We start from the raw sequence: 27,824 nt of genomic DNA on the forward strand, positions 1-27,824 counted from the left end.
TTTTTTAAAGGAAGCACCTTTATTGGTCTAGTGACAGGACATTCTGTTACATGTTCAAATCACATTAGAAAAGATAAAGTGTGTATATTTATATCTCTGTACAGTGTTTAGCACCATGTGGATACTTTCAGCTCTCACTGTAACCAACAATCCCTTCAAAATAAACAAAAAAACAAACAAAAAAACCTCAAATGATTTTTTTATTTTACGAAACACCAACACAACCATACAGCTATGAAAAAGGAAATCCCTCCCCTCGCTTAATGCTTACAGTTTGACGTAAAAGCCTTCGAATCACAGAAACACATTCACACGTTTTTAAAGGCGTTTAACACACTAGTGCACTAAGAGGCTAGGGGAGATAAACTAGTGCAGTTCACTTCATCAAGATCAAGGGGATTCCTCTGCTTTAAATAATGAACTCGGACAGTTTTACACAAAAAATTGTTTCATCTATAAGTAAGAACAGCCATCGAGACATTTAACTTTGATATCTATCTTCTGTGTTCATTGAGACAAGAATTTTTCCTTGTATTTAGAAATATCTGTGGTGTTAGCAGTGTAGTTATGAGAGTCTGATGGCACATGGACAATACAAAAGTGCAAATAACCGGAACTACTTTTGTACTGTATTGCTCCAGGGTCAGAAATTTGGACGAAACTCCATAAGAACAGTTTTGGCATTGCTTTCTCTTGTCTGCCTCATCGTCATGCTTTATTGTTAGAATGTAAAGGTAAAAATATAGACAAAATATTAAACGTTTTTAGACGGAATTCAACAACTGACGTTTTCTCAGTGCAGAGAAGTTCTTGTCTGTGGAAAAAGACAATACAGAGGCAGTGGACAGAGATTAAGTGGTGAAACCCTGGTGTAGAACTTTAAACGCAGGTATCAACGGATTGTTGTAATGCAAGAGAAATGAGAAATTTGAAAACTGAAAGTACTTTATCATTTTTAGCAGTAAAACTGAGGAGGTAGAAGCTACACACAAAAAAGCTTCAATATGGCATGGAAAAGTTGGGCATGTGCCAATATTAGACGCTCATGTCATGATTTTAAATTTTTTATTAGCAGTGTTTAAATTAAATTTTAAACACGCCGGAATTACGGGACTTCAGATTTGTTTAAGAAAAAATAATAATTAAGCGTTCCCTGCAGACTTTAGATTTTGTACACTGAAACATGGAGTTTAATTGAAATTTATCTCAGGGCCTCAAACATGCTGCCTGCCTTAATGAAATTCAGAGGCACTGATAGACTGTGTGTTAAATATTGTGATGTATTGCAAAGCCGACAATCAACGCATTTGACGTTTGGAAATATTTTAGGAAGGTGCGCTGTTGCTCAGAGAAACCATCAACCTCACCACTCTGTGTGTGTGTCTATGTTTATATAAAATAATAAAGAAGGTAACATTTACCTACTTGTAGTGCAACACAACATACACATTTTAATGCTTTAAGAGTCCACCTATACACACACACACACACACACACACACACACACACACATGCAGAAAAGACTACTGGTAGATTTTGTAATCAGTTTCCACCAGAGTCCAATGTTACTCACAGTAAAATATATAATTAGGCATGTACTGATGATCATTTACACAATATATCACAAAACAAGGGGTGTAAAACTACATTGGTCTTAAGGTGAAGATGCATCAGCTGCATCAATTTTGTAATTCTGTAAACAGATATAATGAGATCCAAGATAATTTTTTGGCCAAAATTTCTCAAAGGTAAAAATACAGATGATTATTGCAAATGTTTGACAATTATGTTAAAGCTCTTCCAATCAAGTCTAAGCGTCTTAGTGTTAATAAAAAGAATCTAATCAAATCATGACTAAACTGAAGATTTTATGTTGCACCGAATCATTTCCCTGAGAATCAGAATTCAATCATTTTGAGCTCACACTGTTGCACAATATTCACACACTGTGGATTTTGTTAGCGTGGATCTTTCACGATCCTCCCTCTGCATTTCACTCTCTAGGTAGGCAGCATGTTTGGGAAGAAATGAAGTTTCTCCTATTCAGAAAGCAGCATAAGGTGGTCTAAGGGCCCTTATTATTTTTGAGAGAGTGTGTTTTTCTCGAAGAATAAAGCCTGTAGGACATGAAACTGGAGAATAATGCTTAGAATCTAATTTTATATAATAAAATTAAAGGTAAGTGCAACATGAAAATTAAATATTGTTTCGTTCTGAACAATAGATTGATAAATGCAATTTTCTTTCTGAGAGTGCAGTGTATCAGGTGTTAAATGATAAACACAGATTAAACACATCAGTGTGCTGGCTCGAACTCGTTTACATACGTTTAGAGATCACATCGAGTGCACTCGCTCTTCTGAACAAACAATAAAAACACATTTAAAAAACAACTCCAACACAGCGTCTCTCAGATATAAAGAGAAAATAAAGAAATAATGCAGTAAAATAGTGCAAGTTTCATAAAGTTTGTTGCTACGTGATGCTTGCCGGGTTTTGTGTGCGTGTTGTAACACTTCTTGTTTCCCCGGCTCATCATTTTTAAAGGCACCGAGTGTGTGAGGAACAACGCTGCTATCTGGCTGGACCTGTGAGACAGAGACGTCACAGAAGTGTGTAACAGAGCAGGACACACAGACACAGTTTCACAGAAAGATGTTCATGGACTTTTTCCCACCATATTCAGAAATCAGAAATTGGAATTAATGGAACTTGGGACTGTTGTTAATTTCCTACCAGTGGTGTGATAGTGTAGTCAGTGAAGTGATGCAGTGGTGTAACAGTGTAGAGTCAGCGGAATGATGCAGTGGTGTGACGGTGTAGTCGGTAGACTGATGCAGTGGTATAATGCAGTGGTGTGACAGTGTAGAGTCAGGAGTGATCCAGTGGCGTAATGGTGTAGAGTCAGTGGAGTGATGCAGTGGGTGGTATAATGGTGTAGAGTCAGAGGAGTGATCCAGCGGTGTAATGTTGTAGAGTCAGTGGAGTGATCCAGTGGTGTGATGGCTTAGAGTCAGTGGAGTGATGCAGTGGTGTGATGCAGTGGTGTGATGCAGTGGTGTGATGCAGTGGTGTGACATTGTAGAGTAGGAGGAGTGATCCAGTGGTGTAATGGTGTAGAGTAGGAGGAGTGATCCAGTGGTGTAATGGTGTAGAGTCAGGGGTGAGATCCAGTGGTGTGATGGCTTAGAGTCAGTGGAGTGATGCAGTGGTGTGAAGGTGAAGAGTCAAAGTGATGCTGTGGTATAATGCAGTGGTGTGACAGTGTAGAGTCAGAGGAGTGATCCAGTGGTATAATGGTGTAGAGTCAGTGGAGTGATGCAGTGGTGTAATGGCTTAGAGTCAGTGGAGTGATGCAGTTTTGAGATCCAGTGGTGTAATGGTGTAGAGTCAGTGGAGTGATACAGTGGTGTAATGGCTTAGAGTCAGTGGAGTGATGCAGTGGTGTGATGGTGTAGAGTCAGTGGAGTGATGCAGTGGTGTAATGGCTTAGAGTCAGTGGAGTGATGCAGTGGTGTAATGGCTTAGAGTCAGTGGAGTGATGCAGTGGTGTAATGGCTTAGAGTCAGTGGAGTGATGCAGTGGTGTGATGGTGTAGAGTCAGTGGAGTGATGCAGTGGTGTGATGGCTTAGAGTCAGTGGAGTGATGCAGTGGTGTGATGGCTTAGAGTCAGTGGAGTGATGCAGTGGTGTAATGGCTTAGAGTCAGTGGAGTGATGCAGTGGTGTGATGGTGTAGAGTCAGTGGAGTGATGCAGTGGTGTAATGGCTTAGAGTCAGTGGAGTGATGCAGTGGTGTGACGGCTTAGAGTCAGTGGAGTGATGCAGTGGTGTGATGGCTTAGAGTCAGTGGAGTGATACAGTGGTGTGATGGCTTAGAGTCAGTGGTGTAATGGCTTAGAGTCAGTGGAGTGATGCAGTGGTGTAATGGCTTAGAGTCAGTGGTGTGATGGTGTAGAGTCAGTGGAGTGATGCAGTGGTGTAATGGCTTAGAGTCAGTGGTGTGATGGTGTAGAGTCAGTGGAGTGATGCAGTGGTGTAATGGCTTAGAGTCAGTGGTGTGATGGTGTAGAGTCAGTGGAGTGATGCAGTGGTGTAATGGCTTAGAGTCAGTGGAGTGATGCAGTGGTGTAATGGCTTAGAGTCAGTGGAGTGATGCAGTGGTGTAATGGCTTAGAGTCAGTGGAGTGATGCAGTGGTGTGATGGTGTAGAGTCAGTGGTGTGATGCAGTGGTGTAATGGCTTAGAGTCAGTGGAGTGATGCAGTGGTGTAATGGCTTAGAGTCAGTGGAGTGATGCAGTGGTGTAATGGCTTAGAGTCAGTGGAGTGATGCAGTGGTGTGATGGTGTAGAGTCAGTGGAGTGATGCAGTGGTGTGATGGTGTAGAGTCAGTGGTGTGATGCAGTGGTGTAATGGCTTAGAGTCAGTGGAGTGATGCAGTGGTGTAATGGCTTAGAGTCAGTGGTGTAATGGCTTAGAGTCAGTGGAGTGATGCAGTGGTGTAATGGCTTAGAGTCAGTGGAGTGATGCAGTGGTGTGACAAAGTGCAGAGATGCAGCATATCATCATCAGTGTGATCCAGTAGTGTGATGTGATGTAACGTAAGCAGTGTAATGGACTGAGTAAGGTGTAAAGATGTGTGTGTGACGCAGCGGTGTCGCACAATAGTACCATATATTATAGTTAAAAAACGCTAACAGTCATGTGGGGTGTAAAACACTCACCGAGTATAAAGTCGGACCACTTGGCTGCCATCACTCCTCTGCTGCTGCGCTGCCGTTTCGGTGAAGAGGGCAACACATTTGTGCAGGAGTGTCTGCGCTTCCTGTTTACCTTACTCCGCTGCCGTGTGGAGATGCCCGAGTTACTCATCTTCTTCAGTTTAATGCTCTTTCTGACCCCTTGCTCCCGATGTTGCACTGACCCACCTCCAGCAGGCGATACACTGAACCTCACTGTACAGTCGTTGGACTCCTCAGACAGTGAGCGTGTGTTGGCGGAGTTTAATTTCCTCAGAAATACTTTGCACTCCCTCAGTGTGTGCGCACTCCAGGCGTTAGCAGTGACCTGCTTTTGCTGAGCTGATGTCCTGCGAGACTGACTCTGTACTATGTTCAGTAGACCGTGTTCAGACACACTCACAGACTGAATTCCGCTCTCCTCCTGCTCGTTAAGGCTCTTGTACTCTACGTCGGTGTTCTTAGTCCTGGATTTGAATCGTGATCTTGCTCGATCCAGCGCAGTTCTATAAAGGCGCCACGCTCCGCACTGCTGTGATTTCTCAGTATCATTGTTTGTCGTGCTGAATATATGTTGCTTGGTGAAACAATTTTGTGTGCCACAGACCTTCGCTTGTGCTCGCCGGAGCTTCGTCGGACTTTTAGGGACAACTGTAGCGAATTTCTTGACGCACTTCCTGAGCCGCTCTGCCTGAGGACTTGAGCATACATTTGGTCTATCACTCGCCTGGACTGAGCTGTACTGAAAAACCTCACATGGGTTTCGGTTGTTGGCCTTCTTTACGATGGCAAGAGACTGAGTCTCGGTTGTCTGCATGAACCAGGAGCAAATAGTCTCCATGCTGCAGTCTCGCTCAAACAGCATCCTCACTGCGGACGAACTTGGAGCAGAGCCGTTATCCTCATCTGTTGTGGTTACATCTGACGTGTCTGAAACCCACGTGTCTTTCATCAATTTGAGCCGCTTGTCCATCTCTTCCTTTAACGTCTCAGGTGACGCTGACGTTGGCCACCATTGCAGATTTGCATCAAAGAGGGACTCAACCGACACTGCTGAAAAATGGACGGCATCCTGTGGAGAAGTGTTTGGCCTAGTCTTGGTGTCATTAGCATCTTTAGGTTCATGTTGTTTTGTCTCCTGCTGTGGTTCATTAGCTTTGTTCAGCAGCAGTTTGCGTGTTCTGGGTGTTGGTGTATTAGAACGTGACATAGCGACACACCGCATCAGATGGACGGAAGGTTTTCTTTCTCTGACTGAGTGTCTAACAGAGTTTTGCGTTTCCTCAGTGATTGTCTCTGGCTCTTCATTCGGTTCCAGTTCAGTCATCAGTGCCCGTCGCTGTATCGCTGGTTCTCTCACGTCTCGCTTCATGTGGATTTTGCGCTGCCGTGGTGAAACCGTGGTAACAGTAACGGAAATCCCTGAGATTTTGACCTTAGCTGGTCGTCCTGGTCTCCTCGTTCCTGCTCCTTCACTCTGCTTTGGACACATGATTGAATGTGTGAGACTTTTCCGGTCCTCCACAGGCATTACTAGGCTAAACTGATCTTTATTCATGCTGACTTGTGCCTGTGTAGACTGTGCATTCTCTTCTGCATTACTGCTTTGTGTTAAAGCTCCATTGCCTTTGCTTTGTTCTGTGGGAACCTGTCCTTCACACACCATCCTCCGTGCTTTCCGCCTCCCATACGTAATAGTGATCTTCAGGTTTTTATTGCCGTCCTCTCCACTCGACACATCTTCCGCTCTTTGTTTTTCGGTGTTCTCGCTGGGAACAGCATTTGTGTCCACTGGTTTGGATTTCCGTGGTCGGCCGATCGGACGCTTCACTGCTTTCTCCATTGGCGCTTTTAACTTTTTGGGCCGCCCAGGGCGCCTCTTAATAGTTGGTTCGGTCTCATTAATGATGTTTACACAGTCGCTCAGACCCTCTGTGTTAGTAGACTCTTCTGTAGAGAGCTTTTCAAATGACTCGTTGCTCACTGTCTGTATGGTTTCCTCCTTGGCCTGTTCTTTGATTGTGTTTCCTGCCCACGATTCCTCCACACACGGATCGAACGATTCTTCATCATTGTGTGGTTGTGCAGCTCTGAGTGTGTACTTAACACCATCTTCATCTTTAATAGCTGACACCAGCATGAGTTTTATGGGACTGACGTACTTAACATCGTCAGTGTCTGTAGAGTCAACTATAGCAGGACTTGGGGATCGTGTTACGTCTTCAGAACGGCGTGTCTTTACTCTTAGCCGACGTTCAGCATGAGACTGTCCACTGTTCTCCTTCTTACAGACTATTCTCTTGTTAGGTGAAACAGGTGGAGTTTTGAGTTGTTCTATCACAGCACTGGGCGGGGGTTCAGTCGTGTCAGTGCCATGTGTGGGGGTGCTGTTAGTTTTAGCAGAGCGACAGGCAGCGTAAAACATCTTCCTTGGCTCGGTGACATATGAAGACAAGTGTTGAGGACGGACAATATTCCGCCGTGACCTTAAAGTGCCGCAGGGTTCTGCTTTCTCTGTACAGGTCTCTGATACGTTACTATATGCACTGGGCATATCTTGTCTTTGAGTGTGTAACGTGGTCGTATCTGGGCTCTGCGTTTGAGAGTTGGGCGTGTCTGGGCTCTGGGCGAGTGAGATGGGCGTGTCTGGGCTCTGGGCGTGTGAGTTGGGAGTGTCTGGGCTCTGGGCGGGTGAGATGGGCGTGTCTGGGCTCTGAGCGGGTGAGATGGGCGTGTCTGGGCTCTGGGCGGGTGAGATGGGCGTGTCTGGGCTCTGGGCGAGTGAGATGGGCGTGTCTGGGCTCTGGGCAGGTGAGATGGGCGTGTCTGGGCTCTGATCGGGGGAGATGGGCGTGTCTGGGCTCTGGGCGGGTGAGATGGGCGTGTCTGGGCTCTGGGCGAGTGAGATGGGCGTGTCTGGGCTCTGGGCGAGTGAGATGGGAGTGTCTGGGCTCTGGGCGAGTGAGATGGGCGTGTCTGGGCTCTGAGCGGGTGAGATGGGCGTGTCTGGGCTCTGGGCGGGTGAGATGGGCGTGTCTGGGCTCTCATTGTGTGTGCTATGGGTAATCAGTTGTGTCTTCCTCTTCTTCTTCCTAGAAATATCGGGTTCAAGTCGTGCAAGGTCGCGTTTGATCTGTAGGCTCTGCCTGCGTGTTGCGGGTTGGTCGTGTGACCTGCTGATGGCCTGCATCACTTCTTGTCGCCTCTGTGAGCGCGTCTGAGGGGATCGTTTCTCAGAGGCGAGGTGTTGCTCGAAGAGCTCCTTCAGGTTATAGTCTCTCTCACTGCTTCTGTGTAAGACAGTGGTGATGATCTCGGTCAGGTGTGTGTCGTCACACACTTTCTCACTGTCACCCGTGTGCGTGTGCACGTTCCACTCTCGCTCTGACGCTTCCATCAGTCTGTCAGTGAACTTGTCCATTAAGTCTATAAAGTGTTCAGGCTTGGTGTGTGTCTCGGGTGTCAGTGTTTGATCAGTGTGTGTGTTGTGAGGAAGGAGAGGAGGAGGCTGTGTATTTAGGGTGTGTGTGTTCAGCGTGGGCATATCAGGATCACGACTGTTCTCGGCGTCCTGTGGTTTCGGGGACAGCGGAGGAGGAGACAATGGGGGAGGGGATGGACTGTGGCAGCGCGAGTGTGTGACTCTCCCGTTTGTGATGTCACTGCTGTGTGTGTGCTGGCACACCAGTATCCGAGAGCGAGCGCAGCAGCCGGCACATCCGAGCGTGATGCTCCGACAGGAGAAGCCGCTACAACTATTCATACACAGACACACGGAATGCAGTGCACACACACCAAGTCTGCACGGGCACACGCACCCGGCCGCAATACAGCTACTCAACACGCACAGCGATTCATCAGTGTGACAGCAGTGACCACCGCGCTCGCTCCTCGGAGTCCCTGCTGTCCCACGCACGTCCCTCTGAGTTGCCACCGCCCCACGCTCGTCCTTTGGCGGGAATGATGTCATTTCCTCCAGAATGCGCAACAGCAGGACTCTGTGGTGAGCACAAAGTGATGTCATCACTTCCTCCAGCGCCGTACCTCTCCGCTCCTGTCCCTCTTCTCTCTCCTTTGTCCTGCACTCTTCCTCCTTTGTCTCCAAACAACTACAGGTAAATGAGGGACACATCATTACTCATCACTCAGACTGGGTAGCAAGAGTTTCTCTATTTTCTCCATGTTCACATTACAGCAGCACAAATCCAACATATTTTCCAAAACGTGACAATCGCTTTGTCTCAAATCACACATATTTCTTGTAATTTTTAAAAAAATATTTTTTTTTTCTATTCCTTTGCACCATTTAGGCTACTTGAACTGTAACAAGTCAACCACAGTCAGACTTTATGCACATTAAAAGCTTCTAGGTAAACTTTAACCATGCAAATACATAACCTTAACCTTGTAAGTATGAGATAATAGGGGAAAAAAAAAAAGAGGACAGGCTGTGGTCTGTCCTTTCCGAACACTGGACTGCTAATTATTAATTACCAGTGGTGTAGCCAATAATTAATTTCAAGTAGGTGTGTTAGAAAAGAGGTTGTGGTGATAGAATTTTGAATTGGTCACAGATTTATTGAAAGTCTTTTCCAGTCAACCGTATACACTCACAGCCACACCCGTACCCCTGCACATACATGCAATTATCTCGTCATGGCTGATTAGATAATTGTATGGTAGAGGAGGGGTAGAGGTGTTATTAAAGTTTATATCAATAATAATCTTATGCTGAAGAAGAAGAAAGAAACTTTATCACAGTTCCACTGAAAATTATTCAAATAACACATTAGTAATGGAACAAAAATGGGGGGAAAAAAATCATTGTATTTTGTACAACACTCTTATTTGTAATACATACTGTAAAAACGTGCAGGTTTATGTTGCAGAGGTGGTTTTAAAAACAGCCATTTTAGCAGTTAATTTTTTTTTTTTTTTTTTTAACCAAGGTTCCAAAATGGTCTCGTGTTATAGACCAATAACTGTAAAATCGATACATTCATACAGTAACATACAATAATTTATAAACTTGTTGTCGTCTGTATTCATGTACTTAACTGTCTAATTTACAGGGTATACTTTATTACCTTAGGTTAGGTAAGATTTTCAACCGAACATGAGACTGATCAGGCACATTAGAGCATCCTTTTTCCCAGTGGGCCAGCTAAAGGATTTATCATTTATCCGGCCCTGTAGTCTGTTTGCTTCATCTGGTTTACCTTTCTAGCAAAACTGGACAAATAGCTTCTGAACTGTAAAGGTTACCTGTTTTGGCCGAGTGATCCAGCTGCACGTGACATGTAGTTTACCCCATAGTGACGAGTTACACTGTACGCATTTCATTTCAGTTTTTTAAGATAATCTAATTTACTTTTAAGCAGTAAAATAATTTAATTTCCTGTCATGGACAGTTTAACTGTTCTAACTCTTAAGTGTGCATTTAGTCACTCGGTGTGTGTTCCATGGAGCTTTTGCTAGTGTGAAAGGAGAATCTTACATTTAGGTTATATTATTGTTTGCTTTAAATGCAAGTAATTAATTTAAATTCAAATTTTACTTACAGAAATATACAATGTTAAAATTGCATGTTGTCTAACTAGGTTTTTTAATGTCATTCTGACATTTCTTACATTTCCTGCATCCTATCTAAGCACAGTAGTCGTTTATTTTGATCATCTGTATTATAATACAAATAAGCATGTAAAAATGAAAGGGTAAAAATGATGGCTATGGTTGTTCTAGCAGTTATGCAATTCTGGTGTTTTGAGTGTTAATGCTGTAAGAGTTAAGATAAATACTGCAGTATGGAGCTGCAAACTTGACTGTCATACAAGACCCAACACATATGATAAATTATTACCATAATAGTTAATAATAACAGGATTAAAGCAAGGATGGAAACCGACATGAAACACCACAGCGTGAGGATTTGTGTAACCTTGTCTATTCAGAATTCTTGGATCTTTTATATTAAATATATTTTTCATTATTTGTTATTTTATTATTTACTTTTGATACAACATGCACATCACCATAGCAACCTCAGAAAAACAATGGAACTGGAGAAGCATCAAAATACAGGCAGGAGAAATGAATAATAAAACTGGTCTCAGTTATTAAACTGTGTCACAAACTCGCTTTGAGAATCAGAGTTGTGTGATTGTGTGAGAGAGTTATGTGAGGATGCTAATTACATTTCATAATTAATTAATTAATTAACCAGCACATAAAGATACACAAAGATTTTAATGCACTTTATTGTCATAGCATTTTTGAAAAGACTGTTTTTTAAAACGATTTTTAAAATCAAAGCGAGCATTACACATTAACATCAATAAGAATTATTTATCAGCTTTATAAATTAAATGTTAAAGATTCGGGAGTGTTCAGTGGACTCGCTGAGCAAAAAGCCCTTCTCTGATTAATAATAATAATAATAATAATAATAATAATAATGCAATTAATAATTAATCATCACAATTAGAGAAATATAACTTTATAAAGAGCTAGAATAAAAGCATGCAGAACACGGTTCACATTTAAAAACAATGAAGTGCTTCAACACAAATTCAAACACACTAAAGCTCAACACAGTAAAGTCTTGTCCTGATTAACACAGAAATAATACACAAACATTTAAAGAGGAAAATCTGAATCAAATCGAAGTGCAGAAAAAAAAAAACCCGATTACACCCCGCACCGCGCTAACACCACGCCGCCACACGCAGTGTTAACGCACATCCTGATTTAAACATCACATAACCATCATTTCATCATGCGACTGCAGTTTTGTTTCCAAGTACTAAAACCGAGTCATCACTACTTTTATTCTGTTCTGTTTAATGAAAGCGCTGTGACGGATCACACTAAAAATTAAAGTCACTGACATTGCAGGGCTCGAAATTAACGTGATGGTAACAGTGACTCTCGGCAGCAGCCATCTAAACACAGAACTCGACCTTTACTGCTGCTGGCGAGAAACGACGGTTCCAGTGTGTTCCATGTGTCTTTAATGCTCTATGTAACTTTGCTGCAGAACAGAAAACATCGAACATGACCGAATGAGTGGCACAGCAGCGTGAGACGAATACGATGGAGTTTAAAAAGAGCAAAATTCCGGTGTTTTCCATCCAGTGTCTGTAATCTCTATTGGTGTCTGTAGTCTACGTGTGATTTCTGCTGACAAGAATTTTGACACGTTTCCCCTGAATACCTGTTTAGTAAAAATTCACTCCAAATGTGTTTTCACACTCGACTGATTCTGGGCTCATAACCACAGGTTTGCGTTTACATAGAAAGCTTTCTCAGCCGTGGCTTTTGTGCTTACAGGTTTGCAAAATGGTCGGCACAATATTCATCTGTTTGCTGTTTTTATTATTTTCCCCTGGTGCCAACACTCAAGTGGCAAAGAAGAACGCTTTTTGGATGTAGGGCACGTCATCGAGCAAACACGGAGCTGTTCTCGCATCACAGAGCTGAGCTGATTACACTGCTGCAGTGCTGTGAAAGCCTGGTTTTATATATTAATAACCATAATACGTCCTTCCCCGACATTACAAAAGTAGAAGCAGGAAATGATGTGACAAGTTGAATCAATCATATTACTCCGCAAGCTTCCACACCTGATGTGGACCTTGTCTTGGTTTGGTTGACACAAACCCCAAAACCACTGTTTTTAAGAGGACCGGGTTTCGGATTTTCTGGGAGTGCCCAGATTTAAAAACAGCGTTCACACTTCAATAATCGTAATGAACTTGGGGCTCAAACGGCCTGACTCGGAGAAAACAAAAAAACGAAAGCGTGAAAACAACCTAAGACCAACAGCCTTCATTCTGTTTACTCAATATTGAGAAATGTGTCAAAATTCTTGCCTGTAATCACACATGTAGATGTAGAAAAACACTGGAATATTCCGGAAATATTCTGTGATTCAGGATATAAAAGTATATAAGAATTCTCAAAAACAGCTTCACTGCAGAGAAAGAATAAATACAACAACATATAGTAATATTAGTAATAACACTTCATTTCAGTCATCATGAGAACTAGAGACGGAGTTTGTGCTGTGGCCAGGACACTTTTTTTTTTTTTTTTTGCATGACAATTTAACGGTGGGTTAATTTCAAGCCCTGAGTGTAAAAAAAAAAAAAAAAAATTATTAAATTACAAACCTTAAAATTAAATTAATGCACTATCCTAAAATCAAAGTTTTTACATTACACTAAGATTAAATTAATACACAACAGTGAAATTAAATTATTAATAAATTATTCACAAAAATGAAGCGGGCAGGTTTATTATTAACTCTGGTCTCTGTACTCTCTCACCCTGAGGATTTTACTTTTTATGGCTACATGAACCAAACTCAAGAATCAAATTTGGTTTCTTTACCTGAATTCATCGTTACTGAAACGACGTTTACATTAATGTGGTCCAAAAACAGAAAAATTAAAAATCATTAACACATTAAAAAGCCGAGTCAAAATATAAAAGAGAATATAAACATGAAATAAAAAGGATTTTAAAGCACAGACTGAAATAACATTTCTGATTATTCGAAACCAGATTTAAGGACGTTGCCGATACTTCATTTAGTTAAAGATCGCGATTAAAAGCCTGATGTTTTTACGATTTACGATATTATCGCCTTTATAATGGTGACACTCAGCCCTGAATTGATTTTGGCTTCACCAAAGGAATTATGGGATTGAGAAGGACAGGAAAATCTGCCATCCTTATGCCAACGTCCCATCTTGGGCAGCCAATCGCTGAGTTGAACCCGTGATAACAATATTATCACGATATATATATATCAGTATCATATAACCGATTATCGGCACACACCCGCTGATTAAACACAATAATGAAAATCAAGCATGTTAATGATGGAGAGAGAAATCAATTTACAGATAAAATCACAAATAAAGATCATCTGCTCTTAACGCAGTGCCTGTCCCGACAACATTAACACCCATACGTAGTGTTAATTCACACTTATAAAGCTGTTCGTTTGAGATGAAGCGTTAATAACAGGCACTGATGTCATAACATTCAGTTTACATGGCAGAAACCGAGCGGCTTTCTTTATAAATAACGTAAACACACGATTCTCACAAACACAAACACTAACACGTCATTAACATGTCATTAACAGCGCATTCCTGAATCACAAAATTCACATTTCATTTTTGCGGCTGCACTTTAAACTGTTTAGCATTAAACACAGATGTGTGTGTGTGTGTGTGTAAAGTGCAACCGAATCTCATCCCTCAAGTATTTCACAACTTCAGTTAAAACTTTTAATAAAATTAGTATAAATGTTCATGCAGTGAACACACCACAGTCAAGCGTGTGAAGTGTGTGTGTGTGTGTGTGTGTGTGTTTGTATAGTATGTATGTTACAGTGTTAAATACATGAATGCTATCTTTGAGAACAAAATAACTAATAATAAAGACACATCAGACACGAGAGCAGCGCTGCAGATTAGCCCTGAATAAAACACACACACACACACACACACACACACACACGCACACACTTTAAGTGGTGTGTTACAGACGTCAGTACAGCAGCGTTGTGCGGAGTGAGGTCGCCCTGAACGGTTCATTTGGTTACAGCAGAAAATCACAATCACATCAACATGAACATTAAACTCAGCAGCGTTAATTACATGAGGTTTAACTTGGAGCATTATTTATCTCGGTGAGGTTTACTGCGGCGTTTATTCTCCCAGTAAGGGGTTACTGCATTGTAATGGATCTCTGTACACTTTAACTGCAGTGTTAATTATCTAAGTGCAGATTTGCAGCATTTTAATGATCTATATCAGTATTGACTACAGTGTTAACTATCCAAATGAGGTGTTTACTGCAGTGTTAATTATCTAAGTGAGGATTTATGGCATTTACTTATCTCTATAAGTATTGATACAGTGTTAACTATCCAAGTGAGATTTTTATTTCGGTGTTAATTGTTCCGGTGATGTGCTTACTGCAGTGTTAATTGTCCAAATGAGGTGTTTACTACAGTGTTAATTGTGCCAACATGCTTTTAACTGCAGTGTAAACTATCCCAATGCAGTGTTAATTATATCTCAGCATTGACTGCAGTGTTCACTGTCCCAATGAGAGGGGTTTAATGCAGTGTGAACTATTCCAGTGCAGTGTTAATTATCTCTCTTAGCATTGACTGCAGTGTTAATTATGCGATTGAGGTGTTTACTGCAGTATTAATTAGCTTTGCTAAGATTTGTACTGCAGTGTTAACTAACTCATAGGTTTTAATGCAGTGTTAAATGTATCACTACTTTTACTGCAATCTTTCTGATGTTTTAATGAAGTGCTTATCTCAGTAAAGTTTTGTTGCTGTGTTAAACATCACAGTTAACACAATGATGTTAGCTGTCTCAGTGAGGTTTTACAGTGGTGTTAATTATCTGAGTGAGGTTTATGGTGGTTTTAAGGTGGTGTTAATGATCTGACTGAGGTTTTTTATGGAGGTGTTAATGATCCCAGCAAAGTTTTACAATGGTGTTAATTATCCAATGTGTGTTTTTACAGTGGTGTTAATTATCACTGCGATGCTTACAGTGATGTTAATAGTCAGAGTGAGGTTTTACGGAGGTGTTAATTTTTCCATTGAGGATTTAGAGTGGTGTTTATATTCCCAGAGAGGATTTACGGTGGTGTTAATTGTCCGGATGAGGTTTTACGGTGATGTTAATGATCCCACTGAGGTTTTACAATGAGATCATTATTACAGAGAGGTTTTTCTGGTGGTGTTAATTATGTCACTGAGGTTTTACAATGGTGTTAATGATCCCGGCAATGTTTACAACTGTCTTATGTGAAGTTATTACAGTGGTGTTAATTTTTCAAAGGGTTTACATAGGTGTTAATTATCCCGATTAGGTTCTACAGTTGTCCCAGCAAGGGTCTACAGTGATGAAAATTATACAAGTGAGGTTTTACAGTGGTGTTCATTGTCCCAGTGAGGTTTTAAGGTGGTGTTCATTGTCCCAGTGAGGTTTTAAGGTGGTGTTAATTGTCAGTGCGACAATTGGGGGGATAATTATCCCAGTATGATTTTACTGCAGTGTTAATTATCTCAGCGAGGTTTTACTGCGGCGGTTATTGTACTAGTGAGGTCTTCCGGCGATGTTCAGTGCTAAAATTAATATTAACCTATTAAAAAAAAATCACACACGCACACAGAGCAATCTGATTCACACCTAACAGAGTTAAGTAAAAAATAAAAAAAATAATAATAAAAAAAAACAAAAAACTTATGCCTAAATGCTCATTGTTAAAGGAATTAACGCAGCATCATTAACACAAACAGCTTCATCTGCATCTATCTAATCATAAATAATAACTCACCTGATGCATCGCTACTGATGACATCACTTATTATTTGAAATAAATTAACCGTGTTAATGATCACCAAATGTGATTCTTCCACTTTCACCACTACAGGCAATACACACATCTCGCTAAACTGAGCGTGTGTCACACACATTACACATACCTCTCCCAAAACTGTGTTACACACAATACACGCACCTCTTGAAACTGAGTGTGCGTTAAACTAAACCGAGTCTGCGTTTTACTTAACTGGCTGTTACATGCAATACACACACTTTTCACTACATCTGAATTTTACATATCATAAAAGTGTGTTGCACTAGACTAAATGTGTGTTACACACAATTTGCTTACCTCCCTAAATTGTGTTACACTAAATGTGTTTTATGCAATACACACACACACCCACACACACACACACACACACGTCCTTAAATTGAGTATTATACACCATACACATTTCCCCCAAGGTGTTACGGTAAACTGATTGTTAAATTAGTTTGTTACACCAACCTGAGTGTATTACCCTTAAATTAGTGTGTTATACAAAATTGTGTTACGCTAAACAGCGTGTCACACTAAATTGTGTGTTCTACTGAATGTTGTGTTTCACTAAACTAAGTGTATGTTACACTAATTTGTGTCTTACACTAAACTGTGTGTGTGTGTTACACTAAACTTTGTGTTACACTAAACAGTGCTAGACTAAACAGTGTTACACTAAAATGAGTATGTTACACTGAGTGTGTTGCACTATTTTGTGTGTTACACTACACTGAGTGTGTGTTACGGTAAACTGTGTGTATGTTACACTAAACCATGTGTGTTGCACTAAACTGTGTGTATTACACTAAACTGTGTGTATTACACTAAACTGTGTGTATTACACTAAACTGTGTGTATTACACTAAACTGTGTGTATTACACTAAACTGTGTTACAATAAACTGTTTGTTACATTAAAAAGAGTGTTACACTACCTTGAGTGTGTTACACTAAATTAAGTGCATGTTACACTGAGCGTGTGTTACACTAAAAATGTGTGTTACTTTCCCCAAGTTTTTCCTGAACAGCAAATACACACACTGTGGTAAAGAGCTTGGTTTTGGGGAAATAAATAATTTACATAATTAAATACAATCTCTGAGCGATTAACACCTATCACTGTGCAGGTGTTAACGCCATGTCAATAAGCATTAGCAGATTAGCTTCCCTAAAAATCAGACCTGAATGAATCCTTCAGTTCTAACTGAACAGTGCTTTGCAGTTTAAATAGAACAATTTATATCTTACAGATCTGCACAGTGAAACCCTGAATAAAGGCGTGTGCGTGTGTGTGTAATGTGTAAATAATATGTATATTCAAGTTTACGTCATTAGAGTTCCTGACGGTTTAGCTTGTACGAGGCGTTTGTGTGTATATGTTTGTTTGTGTGTGAGTGAATGAGGTGTGTGTGTGTGTGCAGGCAGTAGTGAGGTTAATCGCAGTACTGAGGTTTAAAACCGTTTCGAGGCGTTCAGCGTTGTCCCTGAGGTTCCTGGTTCTGGTGGGCGGAGCTTCTTTTTGGGCGGAGTCTTCAGTGTCCCCATACGCTCCTTCACTTTGTACTCGAGTGTGCTGTGCGGCACGCCATACACACTCTGCGCCTTTGACACCGTCATCTTCCCACCCATTACCATGGCTATAGCCTCCTCCAGGATGTCATGGTCGTACTGGCGGTAACGCCCACGCTTCTTACGCGGCTGTTTGTCGCGCCGCTCGCTCTCCTCCACACATTCGTCTGCACTCGCGCTCCCACCCGCGCTCCTGGCACACACACACGGCGGGGGAACATCCCCCTGCAGTGGACGGGACTCGAGAGTGGAGCTACAGTCGCTGTGTTTGGGGAGGAGGATCTTGACACGATCTGAGGTCTTGCTGTTGAGGTAAACGGCGTCAACAAGGCCGCTGAGGTCAGAGGGCGGAGTCGTTACGCCCGGACGCACCTGAGGGATGCGGAGCAGCGCAGAGCCCCCTGCCGGAGTGTTACATGCTTCACCACGTTCTCTCAGCTCACACACCAGCCGGTGAAGGAGCGATGCTGCCGCTGCACTCTCCGCCGACGGTTTACCGCGTTCTGACTGGTCAGACCGGGCCCGAGTCCAGGACGTTGCCGTTTTGGTCTCACCTGTGTGCAGAGCTGCGCGGGACGGTGTCACTCCGTTGTGGTTGGCGAGCGCGAGAGGCGCAGCGCCGGAGTGTGTGTGATCCGCGTGGAGGCGTAGTGTGTTCTGAGGTATTCCGTATAGTATGGCAGCTTTGTGAAGGTCCAGCGCACCAGAGCGAACATCCTTCACGGCTTTAGAGAGCAAACCGTCAGCAAACTGAGTGCTGCGGCCCAGACGCTCGTCTCTGATTGGTCTCCTGGTGGGTGGGAGGACGAGAAACGCACGAGTGAGCTGACGAACGACAGGAAGCACTCAGGGTCCACTCCTTTACCGCCTTGTCTTTGGTAACATCACTCGCTTCTTATTTGTGTGTTTAACACACAGCCTCACTTTGGGCCGTTCAATATGTGTGTGGACCTGTGTTCATGTGTTTGTATGTTTGCGTCTGTGTGTGTTTTATGTTTGCGTGTGAGTTTGGTTCCTGTTTATCTTTAGTCTGAAAATTATAACGAGTAAACGGAAATAAAGCGATAACTTTTGGCTGTGCAGCCCTTTGAAGCCCTGACACACACACGTGACGTTACCGTCCAACAAGTGAGAAAAGAGTCAACCCTTCAGTGCAACACAACACTCTCCGCATTAACACACACCTGATTAACACACACTCAGTTTAAAGAGCTCAAAAAATGTTCACAACATTAAAGACAATCAGAGAACTTGGACACTCACGCACGCACGGGCACGCACACACGCACACAAACAGTCAAACAACATCTATTAGTATTAACTCACTCACCCTGATAGTCTTTGTTGCGCGAGCGTGTTCAGAGACGGTGTGTTTTTCTTTGAGAGGTCGAGAACGCCGTCTGCTGAGACAAGAGGACATCATTAAGACACACAGGCTCTGATTTAATAAGATCCCAAACAACAAGCACTAATGTGCGTGTGCAGTTGAATAAATGGACAGACATACTGTTCAAACCGTTCAAGATACAAAATAAACACAAAATAAAAGTGTGTTCTTTTCAAAACACAGACTGTTATTTTATCTCCTTTTAATATGTGTGTGTTAGTCACCTTGCTGTGCACACTGTGTGTTGCGGCTGAGTGTCAAGTCCAGTGGTCCATCTGGCTCTGTTTGTGTGACAGCATTCTGGTTTTCGGCTGTTTGAATTTTATGCGCATATTCAACGGCGAACTGGCGAATCATCTTCCTCATCAACTCCTGCGCAGCCAACGGAATAATGGGGTCGCAGCTCTCAGGGAATTCTGGGTAATATAGTATGGTATACCGATTAACATACCCATTAACAATTCCTGTAAACAATGAAATATCACTGTCATGCCCTACATGCCCATCGGAAGGCGCCCAAGATCAAAAAAGTTGAGAGGTGTCGCTCCTTTTTAACTGCATTGTGTTCAGGACTGTGGAAAAACAAACCTTAAGATCTCACTCATTTAGTTTAAGACCTTGACAAATGCTATTAATTTACTTTTATGTTGTGCTGGTGCTCATGCTCCTGCCAGAACCCAACTGGCAGTGGAGGAGCCCTAATTTTTTATTTTTTTTCCCTCCCCATTAGTTTTAATTTTCAATTTTCATGAGTTGTTGACCAAAAGGCCAATGGATTCTGACTTATTTCAGCCAGCCTGGAATTTGTTCGGGAGGTACAGAGACTAGCTAACCAAACATAAATAATGTAATCCAAATATGCATCTTGTGTATTTGTATCCTCTGAGATGCCTGCCTCCTTGTTCACTATGGTGTAGCTATCCTATGCTGTGCAGTGACCCAGTGGCTATCCAAGAACTACCATTAACTGGGATGTGTGTCCTCTAAATCTAGCCTTGCCTCCCAGCCATGTGGTTGTAGACTTAACTTCTCATGTGGTGCCACAAGCCCATCCAGCTTCTACTTAAATAATAGCTTCAGTGTTAGCCTGGTTCTAGCTCTCACCATGCCTCCACTGGTTGCTGCTGCTGTTTCTGTTCTTATCCATGCCTGTATCTCTGCTCTGGCTCTTAGACCACTTGCTGTTCTGGTCCTGCTCCTTGCTCACTTTCTGTCTCTTGGCCTTAAATCTACTCCAGCTAGTTACATTAGTGCCTTTTGCACCGCGGCAACCTTTTCATAGTACCTGAACTAATTGTGGAACTACCCACTCTTTGGCGTTTTCGCACCTCCGGAGCTGGGTGTGATTTTAGTACCGACTGCCTTTTTCGAGAACCAAATTAGCTCCTACTCCGGAGCAGGGTCTAACCAGCACAACTGGTACTATCCGTGATGCAAGTTGACAATGATTGGCCAAAAGCGTACGAAAACGCCCTCACCCGCCATGATTTAAAACGCTGTGTAAACATACTGTAGTGTCAACTTATTTCGCAAGTATGGAGAACAGCGATAGATGGACGCGAGACACAACAAAAACACAGCTCCGATCACAGCGTCCTCCATTCTCCGGCTGTTTACGTTGTTCTTCTTTGTTTCCGTTGTTGAACGCCGCGCACAAATGACGTCGCTGTCGACCGGCTTACGTCACCTCCTAGTGCCCAGTCGGTGCGAATGCAACCCTTTAAATGGTACCGGGAAATAGTTCGCGCAAAATTGCCCAGTACTTTAGTACTGTAAATTTCATTCTGGAACTAAAGCTCTGTCTCTATTCCTGTTCTTGGCTCTGCTCCTTTGGCAGCCTTGATGTCTTGATGCTATGTCTGTCTCAGCTCTGGCTACGGATCCTTTTCCAGTGTTTTCCCTTTGATCTCTGTCAGGTTGAGCCCCTGAATCTTTCCCTAAACGTGATCCCCTGGCTCTTTTTCTACCTAACTGTGATTAGGAATGTAGTTTCTTTCCAGGGTCACACACAGGTTCTGCTTCCTCCCATAGTGTCACTCACAGGCCCTGATCCCTCCCTGTTGTCACTCATGGGCAATGGTCCTTCGGCAGGTGTCACTCACACACCCTCTCCAGTATTATTTGCAGACAGGTCTTGGACCTTTCCCAGGGTCTCTCAAAAGACCTGATCTTTCCCCAAGGTCATTCACAGATGCCTGGTCCTTCCCCAGTGTCTCCCTAGGACTCCGAAGCTCACTCACAGAACAGAGTCCTTCCCCATTGTCACTCACAGGTCCTGGTCCTTCTCCAGGGTCACTCACAGGTCCTGGACCTTATGCTGGGTCACTCACAAAAACTGATCTTTTGCCAGGGTCACTCACAAGTCCTGGTGCTTCATCAGGGTCACTCACAGGCCCCTGTTCTTCTCCAGGGTCACTCACATGTCCTGGTCCTTCCCCAGGGCCACTCACAGACCCTGGTCCTTCCAAGGTTACTCACAAGTCCCAATCTTTCTCCAGTGTGACTCGCAGCTCCCGGGCCCTCCTCTGGGTCACTCACAGGCCCTGGTCCTTCTTCAGTGTCACTTCAGGGCACCTTACAGGTCCCGGTCCTTGCCCAGTTTGCTCACGGATCCCGTACCTTCCACAGGGTCACTCAAAAGTCCGGGTCCTTCTCATACATACAGGTACCAGTCCTTCCTCTGGGTCACTCACAGATCCCAGTCCTTCTTCGGTATCACTAGAAGATCCCTCACTGTTACTGGTCCTTCCCCACTGTCACTCACAGGTCCCGGGCCTGTCTTACTTCAGTGCCACTTTAGGGTCACTCACAGGTACTGCTTCTTCCCCAGGACCTGCGAGTTACCCTGGAGAAGGACCAGGACACGTGAGTGACCTTGGGAAAGGCCCGGGACCTCCCCCACGTTTAATCACTAGTCCCGGTCCTTCTCCAGGGTAACTCACAGGTCCTGGTTTCAGTTGGTGATCATTCCCCAGTGTCAGACACTGATAATGCCCTAGATTTTGTGTAAATCTCTAAATGAATGGGAGTCTTGAGCCCTAGCGAGGTCTGGAGACCTTTTGATCTGTTTACAGTCCTGACCCCTACGCCTATCTCTGTGTCCTCGCCCCCGTCTCAGGCCACGAGTGGACCTCGGTTCCGTTACTGCATCAACTCCTTGTGGTCCCACACCCTTTACTGCTTGAACTCTGGGTGTGACTCTGTCTAGGGTTCAGAAGGACACAGGCTTGTGCTGTGTGGGGGCCCCCATTCACTAAGTCATTAAGCTCTGAGCCTGTGACAAGGTGCCTGTGATGGTTTTGGAGATCCTGCCTTATCTCGAACTGTTTCGTGTATTCCCACTGCAGAAGAGGCAGTCCTTAGGCAACAAAATTGATTCAGCTGCAACACTGGAAAAATAGCTAGTCTTGAGCCAAGAGTCTGTGACATCAAGGGCATTTAGATATTATTATTTCATCACCATGACAACTCAAGCAACTCAAGTTATTTTTATGTCAAGCTCCAGACGAGAAGAGTGAGAGATGGCAGTCACATTCAAGCTTATTCCATGTTGTGTCTAGATATGGCCAGTAATAACCTGCTCTTAGCTTTGCGCCAAGTGGTTCTGCAGTTTTTCTCCACTGAAAAGTTTTGCATTTGTTATTAATCACATTCACCCTGAGATGTCCCCCTTCCCCATTCTCTCTCCCTTTGTGACAGGCATAGATTTTTCACTTTCAACAATCAACAAGAGCTGTTCAGAGGGACATTCCGCTTCATCGCGTGAGGATTACGCATGTGCCGATAATCAGTTAGACATTACATTGCAACAGTCAGTATGTGCTATATTATTTTTGTCAATTTTTCAAATTAGTCATTCCCTCTGCATCATCTGTACCCGAGCCTGAAATCTAGCAAGCAACCAATTGTCCATTGTGAGGTATACAGCTCTCGCAGTGATCATGTATCATAAAGCTGAAGCCTGAGGGGTGCGAGTGTGTGAGATAGTGTCTATTACCTTTCTTGTGTAAGACTGCATGCAGAAATTGGTCTGCTTGGCACTGGAGTGTGTCTGAGGTGTTGATGCCCTGAGGGGGGGTTTCGGCATGGGGGGGCGAGTCAGGCAAGCGGTCCTGTTCCAAGAACAGACAGAGACAGTATTCAATAAACTAAATAAAACTGTTGTTAAAACAAACAATTAAACATATCAGTGTGATATACATGCACACTGAGGAATATTTATGGATGAGGTTTAAGTTATTTCCAAGGGTAGATCTTTGGAGAATTAAAAGAGACACTTTTTAGAGTCTTCAGAAAGGTAACAGCTAATCTGGAGCAGTCACATAAGGATTTCTCCATCAGAGATTAGACACTGCGTTAATGATAATACAGTAATACACACACTGAACACCAATGTTTTCACTGAATTAACACTGTGACATTTACTTCACACTTACACTGATTTTTTCGAACTGTAAGTTACAGAAGGAGCAGCACGCATCTGTTGACCAATCAGCAGTTGCTTCAGGCTCACAATCTGAGAAGCAAACACACACCCACAGAGGCACACTCGCAGATGTTAAAAATAGCAAGGAAAGACTCTTCTCCCTGAGCAGAATTGCAATTTGTTCGAAAACCACTGCTGTGTTTCAGTAACATGTTAGCGCCCTTGTCAATTTGCAGTTTAAAAAAAAAAAAAAACTCAGAAGTCTGCACCACATAGGTCATTTGCAGCACAAGAGCAGGAGGGTGTAACAGGAAGAAGATTGTTCGGCACTCAAAAACAAAAGTCTGACCGCTAATTCGTTAGTAGGGGAGAGCAGAATGGCTCCAGCTTTTATGTACAGACGGCAGAATCGGAGAAACACATCAAATCAAGTGCTACGGTTTACACCTATAAACAGCTGTGTGTGATATTTAAAAGAAACAGCATCAAACTACAGTGATACAAGTTCTTTAAGTGTTGCTTAGGTCTACAATCTTAATTCTTCATCTAATGAACTTTATTCGAGTCAATGAACAGCCTTTAAGAGGAGCACAGGAAATGGAACCGAAAGGAAGTAGATGAGAGCATTAAAAAAAAACAAATTAGAATAAAGAGAGTTCTTGTGTGTAATGCATGTATGTAACATAAAATATGTAAAGAATAACTCACTGTCGAATATGCTGAGATCTTGCAACAGCCTCGGCCCATAGATTCCTTCCAGTATACTTTCAAACCCTGAAACACACACACATACACAAGGGTATAATAAAATAGAAGGAAAAATAAAAATGACATCCCCTCCTAGATACCATTTGGGTAAAAAAAAAAAAAACCCTGTATTAAGATATTACCCAGCACTAACAAGCAAGCTACACATGCCCTCTGTCAATTAGCTAGCTAAGTGTAACCACAGTAACAATTACGGCCAGGAATCAAAATAGAAAAAGAAAAACCATCCACTACGACACAGACAACATCAGTAAATGAGGAGTGTCCATCATTATCATGGTGTTATTGAGTTTCACATTATCGGCAGGTCTGTTCGTCAGTGTTTTGTGTGTGCGTGTGTGTGTTACATATGTGCTGAAGTACCTTTGTACTCAAAAGAATGATTTTAATGGGTAACTACCCCATGATGGATGAATATGATTATATATGGTTGCAGTTGATGCAACTTTGTTTCTTTTTCTTTTTTTTTTTTTTTTTTCTCATCTCAACCAGAAATGTTCTCAGTACTTTCATAAAAATAAGAACGCATCCAGGCATCATGTTGCACAAAAAACAAAAACACCAAAGGACTTTTTCAGGTTGCCATGTAAGCCTCTGTGTTTTTAAATAAACACCAAATCTGTAAGCAAGTCCATTGAAAAATAGCCAATGTAAAAAGATTAAACAGCCTGTGTGCTTTGCAAGTGGCACGGATGAATTCTTTGTGCTGTTTCACATTACCATGCGCAAGTTATCTTGTCTCGTTTTTAGGCATAAAACAAAGTGTTAAATAGTTGGGAGTATTTTTAGCACTAACTAACATGAGTGTAAATGTGTAGAGATGTTCTTAAGCCCTATTTGGACGGGATTAAATTTACACGGGGTCGTGGAGTAATTTCACCGGGCCATGTCCGTGTTTTTTTTTCATCCTCCTCTGAGAAAATTACAGGCAATATTACGTCCTGGTATTCACCAAACTTAGTGGTTGTCTGAAAATTTTAGTATTTAATTTTTTTTGCAGAGGCTTACTTTGTAATCATTGTTTTATTGTATTTTCAAATTGTTGCTGTAATTTTCGTTCAGCCCAAACTGAAATAACAGCGTCTCTTCTACTTCAGCGCCTTTTTGACCGCCGTGTTGTGAACTAAAAGTGATCATGTGACCGCGTGACTCAAAGGTTTGTAGAAAATATAACCCGCTAGAAACGTGCTCCTCCTGTGGTCATTTTAATTCTGTCTGGATGTGAGAGTTTTATCACTGAGGAGAAGTCTTAAAAAAAAAAAAAAAAAAAAAAAAAAAAAAAAAAAAAAAAAAACGCATTATGGACGTCCTCCTGATAAACTAATCCAATCCGAATAGGGATTAAAAATGATTTACGGAAAACTACACAAAAAACCTGCACACTCGCTAAACAATTAATTTTTCCACAGACTTTTTAAAAAAATGATTTTAAATGTAATGGTTGGGGGTAAACACGTTATACTGTACATATAGTAAGTAACTTAAAATATAAATTTATATAAAATATAAATCTACTTTATTAAACTGTAAATACTGGGGTTATTACGATTTCACACCTAGTCACGGTGTCAAGACCGGACAGTTACCCCATTGCGGTCTTTTTTTTTTTTTTTTACAAAATAACCATTCAAATGTGTCTACATATTGTTTTTTTTTTTTCCACTCCATCCGGTGGTTCTAGTCTCTTTCGCGTAACCTCGTAGCAACCTCCTAACTTTATCGTACATGACGGCTATCAAAAAATACAGAAGAACACGACACTGCTGAGAAGAAATAAACCAAACAGCTATCTATTTTTTATGCGCTAGTCTGAATTATTTTTGGCACACCTTTCCTCACATCCTCTCTCTCTCTCATCAGCTTGTAACAACAACGACAACGATGTGAAAAATAACAACATAAGAGATTTTATGAAAAAGTCTCATTTTCAAAAATGTCTTTCTAAGAAAGGTTTTTGTTTCCTTTTGTTTTTTATACATACAAAAGCACATTTGCACAAAGATTTCTTAATAAGACATTTTTTTCTGTTATTTACAGCACAGACTTGTGTGTCACAGCATTAAATGGCTAATTAATATCGTGACACCGTGATACTAAGTTTAAAAAAAAAAAAAAAAAGGGAAGATATTTTTAGACTTGGATATCAAATTTCAAGCCGTAACATCCATAGAAAACACAGAGAGGCCTGCAGTAAACAGTGCATTAATGTATTACAAGTAATATATAATATTTTACGATATGTGTAGATTTTTTTAATATAAAGAAAATTAAAATGAACATGAACAGAGCATCATAATAACATAAATAACATAAGACGGCGTTTATGCAGTTCTGTCTTTCAGATATAAACACACACATGAGCGCGGTGTATAAAGATTTAGATTAATGTCGATTTTTTTTGTAAATAATTATATATTATTAAACCATAAACCGCTGTTAAGGCAGTTAGCATTTAGCCTGCTGTAATAACGCTATCGTTACCGATAAAGAAAAAAAGAGCAGTCAAATTTATTTACAACCCTGTCACTCTGTTCATGTCTGAAAACACCTCAAATTCAGAACTAATTCATAACTGTGAGGAATTGTTACTGAAATTTTGATCATTTAAAATTATTTAAATATAATTTGTTCAGGACACGAATCAAAAGATCAAAAGCCGAGAGACAAAAGAAAATGGAGCCAGCACTGGACAGCCGGGTTTTGCTAATGCTAACTAATGCTAATCCTAACAATCTATGCTATCAGCTATGCTAAAAAAACTAATTATCGGTTATGCTAGTTAGCTAGCACAAAACCCCTGAGCTAGCTGCGGCCTTTATTTGTTAGCCAGCTCCATGCTAGCATTAGCTCTCTCTCTCTCGCTCTCTTTAGCCGCCTCTGTTGTTATTAAACCATTATAACGCTGTAATAACAACACGTTTAAGCGTTATAGCTTTAGTATTTATTATAGGTCGCTTCACTCAAACTGTATTTCTGTTATAATATGATTTAATGTCATGTTACGGTTTAAGGTTACGGTTAGCCGTTATTTGTGATCTTCGGAAACTGTTAGCTAAGCGCGTTAGCGTGTTAGCATGTTAGCGCGCGAGCTCATTAAGGGGAAAAAAACACACATTAAGCCGCCGCCGCTGTAATTCTCCGTCCGCCGCAACGCCGCTTCTCTGCCCTTTTTATAAAGACGCGGTGTTTTTTTTTTTTAATATTTACATATACATACTATTGTTTGTTTATTTATTTATTTATTTAGTTTTCCTCTTACCGACGCAGTGAATGAGTTTGTGCCGCCAGGAGTCGAGCTCGCGCCGGAACCCTTTCCGTTCCGCCGAACATCTCGCGCTGCAGCACCGCGTCGCCATTCCGCCCGTCCGCGCGCCCCGCTCCCCCCTTCTACCGAGCCTGACGTCGCGCGACGTCACGCGCCTTCCCCGCGCCCCAAAGATTGACACGCGTCAACACCGCGGGAGGAGCGGAACCGGATCAGTGCAGTAAAACACCGGAACTCCCTCCCTATCTCTCTCTCTCTCTCT

At 42.1% G+C, this 27,824-nt stretch overlaps 1 protein-coding gene across 2 annotated transcripts; it reads right to left on the minus strand.

The window, feature by feature from the left end:
• lcorl (ligand dependent nuclear receptor corepressor-like) lies at positions 1–27,824 on the minus strand. 2 transcript variants are annotated; one of them, XM_053231175.1, is made up of 8 exons: positions 27,557–27,824; positions 24,235–24,303; positions 23,540–23,635; positions 23,101–23,215; positions 19,328–19,519; positions 19,047–19,116; positions 4,725–8,848; positions 1–2,588 (listed from the first exon to the last, which is right to left on the minus strand). In XM_053231175.1, the coding sequence occupies exons 2-8, from the start codon at positions 24,274–24,276 to the stop codon at positions 2,575–2,577; spliced, it is 4,653 nt and encodes a 1,550-aa protein (XP_053087150.1). In that variant the 5' UTR covers positions 24,277–24,303; positions 27,557–27,824; the 3' UTR covers positions 1–2,574. The 2 variants fall into 2 exon arrangements, with proteins under 2 accessions (XP_053087150.1, XP_053087149.1); XM_053231174.1 differs by having other exon boundaries at positions 23,540–23,619; positions 24,238–24,303; positions 27,557–27,821.

The sequence above is a fragment of the Pangasianodon hypophthalmus genome, chromosome 28, assembly GCF_027358585.1.
Source record: "Pangasianodon hypophthalmus isolate fPanHyp1 chromosome 28, fPanHyp1.pri, whole genome shotgun sequence".
NCBI lineage: Eukaryota > Metazoa > Chordata > Actinopteri > Siluriformes > Pangasiidae > Pangasianodon > Pangasianodon hypophthalmus.

Excerpts from the sequence above, each read along its gene's own strand:
- lcorl (XM_053231174.1), bottom strand. The coding sequence starts at position 27,653 with ATGGCGACGCGGTGCTGCAGCGCGAGATGTTCGGCGGAACGGAAAGGG. Across the intron at positions 24,304-27,556 it reads CAAACTCATTCACTGCGTCG|GGTTTGAAAGTATACTGGAA; the intron begins GTAAGAGGAAAA and ends TGTGTGTTTCAG. Across the intron at positions 23,620-24,237 it reads AGATCTCAGCATATTCGACA|ATTGTGAGCCTGAAGCAACT; the intron begins GTGAGTTATTCT and ends TTTGCTTCTCAG.